The sequence below is a fragment of the Lepisosteus oculatus genome, chromosome 16, assembly GCF_040954835.1.
Source record: "Lepisosteus oculatus isolate fLepOcu1 chromosome 16, fLepOcu1.hap2, whole genome shotgun sequence".
Taxonomy (NCBI): Eukaryota; Metazoa; Chordata; class Actinopteri; order Semionotiformes; family Lepisosteidae; genus Lepisosteus; species Lepisosteus oculatus.
This window is the reverse complement of record NC_090711.1, coordinates 13,884,256-13,897,793: the sequence shown is the minus strand read 5'-3', so window position 1 is coordinate 13,897,793 and position 13,538 is coordinate 13,884,256. Positions and strand designations below refer to the sequence as shown.

Below are 13,538 nucleotides of genomic sequence, written 5' to 3'. Positions count from 1 at the left end.
GGACTTCTGAAGAGTCGGACTTGTTCTTCAGAGTTAGCCAATGTGGGGAAGAAGGGTGTTTGTGATTAACTAAATAAACCGAGGCAATGTTATCACTAGAAGAAGACTTACCATTAGTTTGTGTTTAGCTTTAAGAATAAAAATATGCCGTTTGTGACCTGCAATGACTGACGATCTTGTAACCTTTGGATTAAAGAATATGTTAACTGTCTTATAATTTAGCTGCAGCTGAACGACGTATTATCATAATGATAAGACACCATTAATGTAATGTGTTGGTGATAGTCATTGATTGAAGAAAAATGTCTAAACGTTTTTGATTGAATTGTACTATTAAACTTTTTTTTCTGGGTACTGAAAAATACTACACCTTAGAATATCCAACAGATACTGAAAGAGTACTGTATAGAGAACGAATACTGAAAGAGTAAATCTTCGTTTACACTTGGTACCCAATACTGTAGCGGGGTATTTTATTTGTAGTGTGATGGTACTGGCAGTGCCTCGTTTTAATTTTTCATGTCGCTGAGCATGTTACTTTTGTCAAAAAAACGAGAAGGTTTTTTGGGGGGGGCATTATCCTGTCTTGAACAGTAAGACATGACCATTATCGCTTTTTTAAGACCGCTGTTGCTCCGGGGGCATCGCCGCCTTGCAGAACTGCCCCCCCAGCACAACTATTGTATAAAAACCCCCCTCTCAGTTACGGTAGAAGGACAGGACACCAGTGCCCGGGAATTTAGAAACAGATTGGCGACCGGTCCTGGATTTCCTGATTTCCTGAAACGTGCCTCTGCTGAGAAGAAGGATCCCCAGCTCCCGCAGGCAGATGTGGAGGACACGCACAGTTATTTTCCTGAAGCCTCTCTCAGTGGGGATGGCAGGAAAGGTGAGTGTCTTGACGACAAAGCAAGAAGGGCAAGTTTATGGAATGCAATTCCAGCCTCAACGTAAAAGAGGAATCGCAGAGTTCTGGGATTTTAATTTTACTTCTGTGATATTTCCACTTTGATCTGCTTCTCCAAAACGGAAACGTTTGTGTCATTCACAATAGGAGTGTTGCATTTTATTCACGTTCTCTTTGTCTTTTAAGTCCTTTTTACAATGCAAGTCTGAATGTAATATCTTTTGAGCAGGGAGCCGCATCAGCCAGCGCAGGCCCCAAAGGAATAGGTGAAGGTTTACTCCATTGTGAAAGGCAAAGAATAAAAACACAATTTCTTGGCTGTTCGAGAGAGGAAAAACTGAAGTATTTTTCCAAAATTCCCCCCCCAAAATTTTTCCTCTCTCGCTCACACCTGTAATTATTGTAATTTCTATGAGTGTCTTAGTTCTGTTCATTTTTCCCCTGCCTGCTTTCTGGTCTGTCATTCCATTCGTCCTGACTGATGGGCTTTCCCAGTTTACTTCGAGACCTACGGTTGTCAGATGAATGTCAGCGACACTGAGATTGCCTGGTCCATTCTGCAGCGAAGAGGGTATCTACGCACCAAAGACCCGTCTCAGGTAAATGCTGTAGCGTGGCTGTCATACCTGGATAACATCTCTGTTGGGTCGATATCAAATCAGTTTCGTCACAAAATAGATTCCTACTTCCAGATAGAATCCAACAGAGAGTCCTCAGTCTCCAGCCTGCAGTAAACTGGTGTGGTACCATCTCTTGGCTGCAGTGACTGTGGACATTCCTCTCCACTGCATCTTGACCACTCATGCAAGATTAGAAGGGGGCTCATGCCTGTTTGTCATGTATCTGATTTACCTCCACAGGTGTGCGGGGATAAAGGAGAATGAGATCAAAGAAATTGTTTTAGGCACAAATGCCAAGGATCAGGGAACACAAGGAATTTTATGTATGAAACGTGGAATTCCCTGATTCTGACATCATGGGATTACTGTAAACTCCCTAATGTTGTTGTCCCTTCTCCTTATTTACTGCATAGGAAAACTGGTGTAATGTAAGGTATTGTAAAGCCGTAATACTCATGGGATCGCATTAAAAAACCTTTCTTTCTGTAGGTTTACTTTAAACCTCCGATTCTTTTGGCTTTTTCTAATAACCTTGTTCTTTTACAGGCTGATGTGATCTTACTCGTCACATGCTCTGTCAGGTACTGTGAAGACATTTGCCTTTAGAATTTATACAATATATTGGTTGAAATGAATAAGACTGGATCTGGATCCCAATTTTTCACAGGATTGTAATCGGTATATTAAATTCCTACAGTTGTAGCCCTGCTTGTTTTTATGTCTGGATTTAAAGTTTCAGAATGCGCTTGCCAGTGTGTTTCAGCCCCAGTGAAGTTCTCTGTGGTCCCTGCTTGGTGTTTTCAGGGAAAAAGCTGAACAGACCATCTGGAACAAACTGAGGCAGCTCGCCACTCTCAAACAGAAGCGACCCAAAACACAAAGTCCTCTCAAACTTGGTGTTTTAGGTGAGTGGCTGTTACACCTGTAAGAGCGAGAGCTACGATACTTTTGTGCATATTACAGGCTACAGCGTTTACCTTTTAAACCAAATACGAGGGTTGCAATAGTCACTAGAGCCTGGTGCAGATTGGGTGACCCAGCCTTAACACATGCATTGGTACACTGACACATCTGCTCCTTATCCTGTATCATACAGACTCTATGTGAGGCAATCTTCTATTTCTAAACTAGAACTTCTGTACATTCAAGGATTGCTTTCTTACATTCGCTTGCAGATCGACCTGAACTTTCCTCTAATCCTGCAGACGATGCAGTGATTCCCACATTAGTTGTAGGCTTCCCCCCACCCCCCTAAAAAATGTCATGAAATCTTGAGTGGTATCCATCATCCATTATGACAGTGAAAAATGAGTTGAAATTTCAGAATGTCCTTAAAGTTGTCCTCCCAAATCTGTTTTGACAAAATGTTGGAGGGCTCACCTTGAATTGCTTGTCTGAGGTTCTTGACTGAACTGCTGACTGAATGTTGCTTTTATTTACTGGGCAGGGCTGAGAGCTCTCAGAAATAAGCCACCCAAGGTGGTTTTAGATCAGTCCTGAGACTCTTGAAGCTTTTCAAGCTCTGATTTGCAGCTGTTTGTCCCCCTCTGTCCAAGATTCCTCCTGCGTTGTGTAATCCGTCTGGGGGGCGACTTTCTGAAACCCTCCCCGTGCTGTCTCCCCACTTGTGCGGGGTGTCACTCATGGTGGGAGGGGCTGTCTGTGCCCAGGGTGCATGGCGGAGAGGCTGAAGACGGAGCTGCTGGAGCGCGAGAAGCTCGTGGATGTCCTGGCGGGGCCTGATGCCTACCGCGACCTGCCCCGCCTGCTGTCCGTGGCCCACGGCGGCCTGCGGGCCAGCAACGTCCTCCTGTCGCTGGAAGAGACCTACGCTGACGTCATGCCTGTCCACCGCACCCCCCAGGGTCACAGCGCCTTTGTGTGAGTCGGGCAGCACCGGCAGCCATGCCTGTGTCTGAGCTCCACTTAAACCGCTCGTGTTTTCCTTCTGTGGGAGACACTAGGCGCTCTGCAATGTTGTCTGCTTTGAATTGGAATACTTGTCTACTTATAATAATTGTACTACTGTACTGTAGGTTATCCTAATGGAATTTATATACTGTAATCCTTATACTTATATAGCGCTTTTCTGGACACTCCATTCAAAACACTTAACAGGTAACGGGGATCCCACTCCACCACCTCCAGTGTGCAGCCCCACCTAGATGATGAGCCATAGTGCACCAGTATGCTCGCCACACACCAGCTATTAGTGGGGAGGAGAGCAGAGTGATGAGGCCAGTTCAGAGATGGGGATTATTAGGAGGCCATGATTGGTAAAGGCCAGGTGGAAATTTGGCCAGGATGCCGGGGTTACACCCCTGTTTTTTTTGAGAAACATCCTGGAATTTTTAATAACCACAGAGAGTCAGGACCTCAGTTTTACATCTCATCCAAAGGAGAGCGCCTTTTTACAGTATAGTTCCCCCTTCCCTATACTGGAGCATAAGGACCCACATGGACCACAGGGTGAGCGCCCCCTGCTGGTCTCACTAACACCTCTTCCAGCAGCAACCTTCGTTTTTCCCAGGAGGTCTCCCCCATCCAGGTACTGACCAGGATCACACCTGCTGAGCTTCAGTGGGGCTGCCAGTTGTGAGTTGCAGGCTGCTGGCCTACAGGTTGTGAGTGGAATTCTAAATAAAAAGTCTGAGGATACATAATGTAGGTTTACTTTTCAGATATTTTTAGTGTATCTGTTTTCCAAGTGTCATCCAAATAATGACCTAAATTCAGCTTTGAACAGAGATGAAGGGTGTTTCTTTTCTGCGACAAACCCTGGTCTCCAGTGAGAAGGAAGTGCTCGCTGTGGGGGGAGACTGGTTCTTCCCGTTAATCCCAGCGGCTCGTGTCTTTCTTCCCCCAGCTCCGTCATGCGCGGCTGTGACAACATGTGCAGCTACTGCATCGTCCCTTTCACGCGGGGCCGGGAGAGGAGCCGGCCCATCGCCTCCATCCTGGAGGAGGTGCGGCTGCTCTTGGACCAGGTGAGCTCCGGTGGCGCTGCCCGGGGCCGGGGGGGGGGGGCGGTCTAAGCGCTTTGGGTGCTGTGCCCGTCGGGCAGGGATGTGATCAGACACTGCGCTGTTGGCAGGACAGCCTTCTGCAGCCAGAGGGCGCTCCTTCTCTGTCCTGTCCCTAGTTTCCGGTCTGCTGTCCTTCCTGTCCCTCTCTTTCCCTTGGGCTATATATTTCCGGGTCTTGCACTCTGTCCTCGCTCAGCATTGAGGTTCGGATGTCCTGAGACCCGCCTAGCACCAGGGCGCCCCACGTCCGCTCCCTGAGGGCATAGGTTTCTATACGGCATTCCTGAACTCTTTGCACTAATGAGCCCGGGCCTTTTTCCCGTCTCGCCGCTACTCATATGGGTCTGTTTCCGCTCTCCTGCTCCCCACGGTTAGTCCCTTTGGACGTCTGTGACAGTAGGAAGCCTGAGTGCTGGACAATCCTGCGATCAGTTTGTGAGCCAGTGGCCTTGCACAGGACCTGGACCAGAAGCCCTGCACTGGATGACGGACCTATAGCCACCTCCGAGGCCTCCTCTAGTTTCTCTCAGTCCTGGGGTGTTCCTGCAATTCGCGTTTGTTCGGTGTCGGGTCGTTTTAATCTCGGTCTTATTTCCAAAACGTTATGAAGGACAGTTTTTATTCTGCATTGAGAAGCCTGGTGCTTCTTTGTGCTTCGTCTGACATTTCTGGCAATGCTGATAATGTGTGGTAGTGATGTGGAGAATAAGAATAGAAAGAAAAACTGTGATTTGCATGATTTTACATGGTGTTATGTTGTGAAACGTGGCTATAAGAAAGCCGTTTGCCTTGATAATCAAAGAGGGGGTGTTTTGAGAACTAAGCAAATGTAGATTTGTTTTGCGTCGTATGGAATGCATTCAGACTCCGCTCTGTAGTTCTGCACGTTGTCCGGTGGACGATCTTTAGTTCTTCAGCAGGAGAAGGTCCCGCCGTGCCCTGACTGGCTCTGTGCTCTCCCAGGGGGTGAGGGAGGTGACTCTGCTCGGCCAGAACGTGAACAGCTACAGGGACACGTCGGTGCAGCAGCTCAGCGGCGTCGAGCCCACGAGGCGGAGCCGCGGTTTCAGCGCGCTGTACCGGGACAGGCAGGGGGGCCTGCGCTTCGCCGACCTGCTGGACAGGGTCTCCCTGGTGGACCCCGAGATGAGGGTCCGCTTCACCTCCCCGCACCCCAAGGACTTTCCTGACGAGGTGCAGAATCACTTTGCACTGCCGCACAGAGCAGAGCTGATATCGTATAATATATATAATAAATATATATAATATAATATAGATATATATTATAATCATGTTTAGTGGTTTACCACTATTTAACCAAGAATACCCATTGGAGTGCAGAGCAGCTCTCTGCATAATTAGCATTTAACATCACTTTATTAGCCCTGTACAATTTCTTGCATTAGGAATTCGTCTTTTTGCAGACCCCAGCTTGCTCTCCATGAGACACACAGAGAGGGAGAGAAGCTTGGGGTCAGAGCGCAGGGGCAGCCAATTATACAGCACCCCTGGAGCAGCTGGGGTGAAGGGCCTTGCTCAGGGGCCCAACAGAGTAGGATTCTTCAGCCGGCCGCGGGATATGAACCAGCAACCTTCCAGCCACAGGTGCAGATCCTTAGCCACAGAGCCACCGCTCCACCTAATATATATAAGCATAATAAGTATATATATATAGGGCACACTGCAATTAGACCTGTTGTAAAAGCACAAAAATGAACAGAAATCGAGCCAAAGGATTTACTGCTTCACTACAGCATTCTTTGCTTTGTTAATACAGTTTCTGATCCATTTCCAATCTCAATAGGTTTAGTATCTTCTTGTTTGTTAATTTTTGTTAAAAAACATTGCATCAGTTCACACATGATGAAACGCCAGTTCATCATGTGTGAACTGGCGTTTCAAAAGAAAGTGCATAGTGACACCCAGTGGGGACCTCCAGTTATCTGTACCGATTATAGCATTTTGGACTTACAAGCACAGGAGCAGGCTAAGTGTCTCTGAATCAGCGTTGTTAATGCCACATTATCAGAGACATGCACTTGTTCTTTTTTGATACATTCTAGAGGCCATGAAAAGACACAGGATGTGCTGTATTATTCCTGTAAGATTGAGTTTTTTTCACAGGTCAGTCGTAGGTAAACCCTGCATTTAACAAGTATTAATTTAATTGCGTACTTAGAGCAATCAGAGATGCATTCATATTTTAATTTACTTGTCCTTTAGCAGCTGGCATTTCTAAATCATTTTGTTTCGCCGTTGGATATTCACTGACAAAGTGGGTCAGGCATAGGTGATCTCGATCACAGATACAGGTCAGCCTGATGTGCGGGTCGTCATGCTGTCCTGCAGGTCCTCCAGCTCATCCAGGAGAGGGGCAACATCTGCAAGCAGATCCACCTGCCAGCCCAGAGTGGCAGCAGCAGAGTCCTGCAGGCCATGCGGCGAGGGTGAGAGGCGAGCCGTGTGCCTTTAGAGCAGCGCACTGAGGAAGGGGAAGAGCAGGTGACATGAAGAGCCACACACAGGGCAGCAGGCTCAGGGCATGAGGGCCATAGTATCTGCTGCTTTTTGTCAAACTCTGAGCCCTTTGTTGCATTACAGGGCTGGGCTGAAATATCTCTTATACTAGGTATTGGGGTGTGGGTATTTGTAAGAGACTTATAAAACCTTGAGGAGTCCCACTGTGAGGAGTGTGAGTAATAATAATAATAATAATAATAATAATAATAGCTTACACTTATATAGTGCTTTTCTCGACACTCCATTCAAAGTGCTTTACAGGTTATGGGGATCCCCTCCACCACCACCAGTGTGCAGCATCCACCTGGATGATGCTCCAGTATGCTCACCACACACCAGCTATCAGTGGGGAGGAGAACAGTGTGATGAAGCCAGTTCAGAGATGGGGATTATTAGGAGGCTGTGATTGGTAAAGGCCTTTGAAGTTTGGCCAGGACCCAGGGGAGTAAGGAGCTGGGAAATATATTATTAGCAAAAATTTCTTGCAGTAGTAAAGGAAATGTTCGATAATAGGAACTGAAACCAGTTATACCCTCCTCCAAAATTGCGCAGCAGCTGGCTTAATCTGTAACTTGTCAAATTTTCACCACCGAGTTCCTGTTTAACTTGTGCTGAAATACTTGAACTTTATGCTCACTTTCATTTCATTTGTGATCACGTTTGTAGTGCACAGTCTGAGCTGGGTCGGCTTCTAGTGACTTTAGTTTTCTGCCCTGTCAGGCTCTGCTCATTCAGCCAACTATTAAGGTGGGTTGTCCAGTTTGTGTGTTTCTGTTTTCCATTTACAGCTACACCAGAGAGGCGTATCTGGAGCTGGTGGCTCACATACGTGGAATAATTCCAGGTATGAATCTCAGGTACTGCTGGCTTTTCACGTGCCCCAAGCTCAAGCCCGTGATCATAGAGCTCAGCCCACATTTGGGTCTACCTTTACTGTTTAAGCCACTTGGAACGCTCCAGCTCAGGTATTTGGACTCTCACAAAGCATGCGAGTTGTAACCACAGTTCGGATAATTGCAAATATACTGTATAGCACCAGTTAATAAAAAGAGGGATGTAGTTGGACCAGGAAACTGAAAGACCAACTAGTCTTACTTTTAGTTTAGTATTATCATTTCCAACTGCAGGATACTTACATGATGATATTTGTTTTTAAACAGCCAAAGTTTGTTTAGAAAGATCTTGATATCATCATGTGCAGACAAGGTCAAGGCGTGAAATCTCTTCAGTCTAGAACGAAGGAGATGGAGAGCCAGGAGATCAAAGTGTATTTATTTAGGCTGGAGAGGCGGAAAAGCTTCTTCATGCGTAGAATTGTGGGTGTCTGGGATAGGCTATCCAGACAGGTGGCTGATACTGAGACTCTGAGCTCTTTCAAGAAACAGCCAGACACTTTGATACTAAATTACCAAATGAGACTGAATGGCGTCTTTTTGTTGGCCCTCTGCTGTTGGGATGAAAGGTGGTGATATACTGTAGGTGAGGGGGTTGGTCCTGGAACTGTCTCGGTTGCCCCAGTGTTGAGCTCATCCCTGCGGTGTTTCAGAGGTGAGTCTGAGCAGCGACTTCATTGCTGGATTCTGCGGGGAGACTGAGGAAGATCACCAGCAGACCGTGTCCCTCCTGCGAGACGTGCGGTACAATATGGGTTTCCTCTTTGCCTACAGCATGAGACAGGTGAGAGCTGGGGCCTTCTGTCAGTGAGGCTTCTTTCTGGCCCAGCTACCATACAGAGACACACTGCACATAAAGGACCTTTCGCTGTGTGTCAGCACATGCTGTAGAGCATGGCTAAAGGGGACAGAATGGCTTTCTCTCGTTTGTGAACTTTCTCAGGTTTGTCAGTGCAGGAACTTCGGCAAGTTTATATTTTGTACTCTAAATCAAGAAATCCTAAGTTGCTTACGAAGTCCAGTACTTAATAGGTAACTTCCAGGAGGTTTAGTAACCCAAAGTAGTTAATAGCTTAAACTTAACCCCATTATTGGGTCAGTTAGGGGTTCAGTTTTGTTACAGGACACAGTTGGGCTGAAATACTAGCAGGTGTGGGGGGTCCCCAGGCCCAGAGTGTGGTGGGAACCCCTACTCCAGTGCCAAGTGATGTCCTGGATGTTGTAGCTTAAAGTTATTTTATTAATTCAGTTTTTTGCTTCCTTTTACTTCATTACTCTTTGTTTTGAGGTTAAATGGGTTGTCATTTTACATCTAATTTAAACCTGAAAGTCTGTGGATGTTAGACCTTGAATTTTAAAATCAAGCTCAAAGGCAGTGTCTTCCTCTGTACCTAAACATACTCCACTGTGACCCTCTGCTTAGCAGATACTGTCCCATCTAGATGTCAGAAGACACGGTAACAAATTTGTTTCCGAGTTGTTTTTATAATCTCGCTGGTACACCTGTCCCTTTCACTTTTCACTTCTCCTGATAAAGAGCTGCATTTCTTCGGATCGTGGCCGGTACGTCGGCAGTAAAGGGTTTGATTGGTACTTCCAATGGTCTGAACAGGTCTCCATAGGCACAGGCTGGTGTTAATACACGACTGTCGGCTGCTTCCTGTCTCTCTTGCAGAAAACCCATGCCTCCCGTCGGCTCCAGGACGACGTCCCATTGGAGGTAAAACAGCGCCGCCTAGAGGAGCTTATCACAGTATTCAGGGAGGAGGCCTCAAAAGTGAATGCTGGACTCATCGGGAGCGCACAGCTCGTCCTGGTGGAAGGGGTGGGTACTGCAGGCATCTCACTCATGGCTCCACATGTACGGCTATAATAATAATAATAATAATTGCTTACACTTATATAGCGCTTTTCTGGACACTCCACTCAAAGCGCTTTACAGGTAACGGGGACTCTCCTCCACCACCACCAGTGTGCAGCCCCACCTGGATGATGCAACGGCAGCCATAGTGCGCCAGAACGCTCCCCACACATCAGCTACTGGTGGGGAGGAGAGCAGAGTAATGAAGCCAATTCATAGATGGGGATTATTAGGAGGCCATGATTGGTAAGGACCAATGGGAAATTTGGCCAGGACGCCGGGGTTACACCCCTACTCTTTTCGAGAAATGCCCTGGGATTTTTAATGACCACAGAGAGTCAGGACCTCGGTTTTACATCTCATCCGAAGGACGGCGCCTGTTTACAGTATAGTGTTCCCGTCACTATACATATATATATTAGGAACCTAATATATATATTAGGACCCACATGGACCACAGGGTGAGCACCCCCTGCTGGCCCCACTAACACCTCTTCCAGCAGCAACCTTAGTTTTTCCCAGGAGGTCTCCCATCCAGGTACTTACCAGGCTCACACCTGCTTAGCTTCAGTGGGTTGCCAGTTGTGAGTTGCAGGGTGATATGGCTGTGTAAATAAAACAGTATTTATAAAACAGTGATGGACCAGTTGAGGATCTGTGCCTTTTCCATGGCAGCCTAGGATTCCTCTTGTCCTTAATTTTCCGTCAGTCATGACTGTCGTTTGCAGACTAATTGGGCACAAGTTTTCAAGTGATACACTTTAGATTGGTGCTACAAAACAGACTGGTTTTTCTAAACGAATATCAATCTTTTGTGTTTTTGAGGTTTGGATGAAAAGGAGAAACATGTTTTCTTAATCTGAGAAACTACAATTGTTGGCAAACCTAACTGCCCAGTGCTGAAAGTGTAAATACATAAGAACTCCCGCTGCCCTTTGCAACATAATATCTGGTCTGAAAAACACAATAAGTACATTTGACACTGAGATCCTGCTTGATCCTCTCTAACGTGTAGAATAGTTGGACTTTTCTCTGCTGGTAGACATGAGGCAGGTGTTAAGAAAGATCTAGCGTGTGTTGCCACGCCAGGGGCTTGACGGCTGTGTGCCTGCAGGAGAGTAAGAGGTCTGCGACAGAGCTGTGTGGGCGGAATGAGGGCAATCTGAAGGTGATTTTCCCTCGGCAGGAAGTTCCCACAAACCCCTCCTCCACCTGCACTGCAGCCATCAGTCCAGGAGACTATGTGCTAGTCAAGGTACAGTACTGCGTGTTCATTTCTAGCAGCATGCATGACCTGCTTCAGCCATTCTGTATACAAGACTTTTCAAGTTACCTTTATCATACATGTAGATATGATTGTATGCATTTTAATCTATTATCCTAGTAATAATCATAATTATTTGCATGTATGTAGTACTTCCCATCCCAAAGAATTTCGAATTACATGATGGAGGAGATCCATATCACTGCCTCTATATGGGTGATGCACAGCAGTTATTCTGTACCAGCAGCCCCACCACATGTCAGATAATCTGTGGAATTGAAGATTTGCTTCACTTGAATTGTTGCAGATTAATTCAGGGGCATCTTCGAGGAGACAAAGTGGAATTTAGCCAAGACATCTAGCTAACGCCACATCTCCTACTCTTACGGACAGTGCACTGGAAACTTTAATGAGATAATGGCATTAATAGTTGATAAGGCATTTGGTTTGGGGTCGCAGTGTCCCCTGTTACTGCACAAAAATGCTGGTCCAGCTGAAGAGTGCCACCTACTGATCCAGCAGCGCCGCTGACAGCAGCCGCCTGGTTTTCATTAGAAGACTCGGTTTCTATTCATAAGCAGGTCCAGTCATGCTGAATATCGGAAAACTGATGAGGACATCCTTTCAACTGTAGGATTACCAATTCTGAATGTCATCACTAAAAATTCCTTTTCCAAGTACTTTCTGGTTTTACTTACATTTTTAAACATCCCTGAATTGTGCCTCAATTGTTTCCATAAATTCCCATTATATGGTTTCACACAGTCTAATTGACATTATTTTTTTCTTCAGATTACATCTGCGAGCTCCCAGAGCCTGAGAGGCATTCCTCTGTGCCACTCCACTCTGAGCTCCACAGGGACTGCTGTGCATTAAGTCTGTGGAATACAGCTGTGTGCCGACCAGGAGCAGGGAGTCTCTCGCACAGCTGTGTGCCGACCAGGAGCAGGGAGTCTCTCGCACAGCTGTGTGCCGACCAGGAGCAGGGAGTCTCTCGCACAGCTGTGTGCCGACCAGGAGCAGGGAGTCTCTCGCACAGCTGTGTGCCGACCAGGAGCAGGGACATTCCCACACAGCTTATTTTCTGTCCCATCTTTCTTATTATTTGTAAAATAAACAGTTTTATTTAAATGTGAATAAAATTGCTGTTTTATCTAAAATCTTAAGTGTCAGTATTAATATGCAAAGTTTTATTAATTATTTTCTAATTGTAGTTAGGATCTATGTTGGATACGAAAGTCGGGATGAAATAAAGTAATGAGTTTTTGGAAGAATGCAAAAGAGAGCACTACATTCCATCAGATTCACATTTTTATTCTTCCTTTGCATGTCTGAAGGATATTACTTCATCTACTGCAATAATAGGTTTAGTGCATTGCAAATATCATTATATTAATGTTCCAAAAATGCAACTTTGTGCTTTTAATTCACAAATTTTCAGTTTTGTGTTAATTCTTAAGGATTTACAGGCCATTTCCACTGAAATGCAAGGTTGTTTGGTAAATCTATGTTAATGATCTATCTAAACATTAATGATAGCAGTTCATCCAAATAATAAGAGAACACTGAGTCCTTAAAATGTGTTGATTATTATTTCTGATACAACTTACTTTCTTTAATTCCCAGTAGAGATGAAAACAAAAGCCTCTTTGTGTTAATTGAAACACTATTAACTAGATAGAAATTAACACACGTGCTGCAATGATCAACCCCACTGTGATTTCATCAGTGTGTGGTAAGGAGAGTGCTACTACATAATCACTAAAAACAATTGTTTAAAGAATTTTTAACACAAATACATTTAAACAGATGCAATTCAAATTGATACTAAGTCTGATTTATAGTCTGACAACACGGTGATCCACTGAGATCAAACTGTATAGTGAACATTTGTCCCAACTGGTACATAACACTACAGTATAAATCATACAATACACGTAATTCTTAACTATTTTTCATCAAATAGACATAAAACAAAAAACTGTTGGTAAGAATTTGAGCACTTGCAAGGAGTACACTGACTGAAGTACTCATTTTAGATTATTGTTAAAGATCATTTTAGGTTTTCCCTGAGGAGCTTCATTCTAAACTTTACTGTTGCAAAAAAAACCCAACTTTATAGTGATTTTTTAGTGTTTAATCAGTATACTTGCGCTTGATTTATTGTGACACAGTGAGGGGAACCAATAGAGCAGGTATATTCCTAGCAGACCGCTAAGAAAAAATGGTGATGAGAACGGTGGGGAAACTACAAGATCCAGAATCCTCAGCTATCAGAAGAGGAAATGAGTTCCAGGTGGACCAATGAGCACCATTATAAAAGTCCACCACGCAGAGGCTAAGGACAGACTTGTGCATAACAACAGAAGAAGTGGGGGGGACTGTGAAAGCTGAAGTGGTGAGGTCATAATTATGTTTTTTGGGAGCTTAACCTGTAGTTTCCTCAC

The 13,538-nt window shown here is 45.2% G+C and overlaps 1 protein-coding gene across 7 annotated transcripts; it reads left to right on the top strand.

The window, feature by feature from the left end:
* Positions 1–13: 13 nt before the first annotated feature.
* On the top strand, positions 14–12,251 carry cdk5rap1 (CDK5 regulatory subunit associated protein 1). 7 transcript variants are annotated; one of them, XM_015364705.2, is made up of 13 exons: positions 14–889; positions 1,403–1,506; positions 2,074–2,108; positions 2,332–2,432; positions 3,198–3,408; positions 4,394–4,514; positions 5,517–5,747; positions 6,903–7,000; positions 7,862–7,917; positions 8,620–8,750; positions 9,642–9,791; positions 11,014–11,082; positions 11,884–12,055. In XM_015364705.2, exons 1-13 carry the CDS (start codon positions 601–603, stop codon positions 11,965–11,967), a joined length of 1,680 nt encoding a protein of 559 aa, XP_015220191.2. In that variant the 5' UTR covers positions 14–600; the 3' UTR covers positions 11,968–12,055. The 7 variants fall into 7 exon arrangements, with proteins under 7 accessions (XP_015220191.2, XP_006639507.3, XP_069035545.1 ...); XM_006639444.3 differs by having other exon boundaries at positions 10,942–11,082; XM_069179444.1 differs by lacking the exon at positions 8,620–8,750 and having other exon boundaries at positions 11,884–12,251.
* Positions 12,252–13,538: the final 1,287 nt, after the last annotated feature.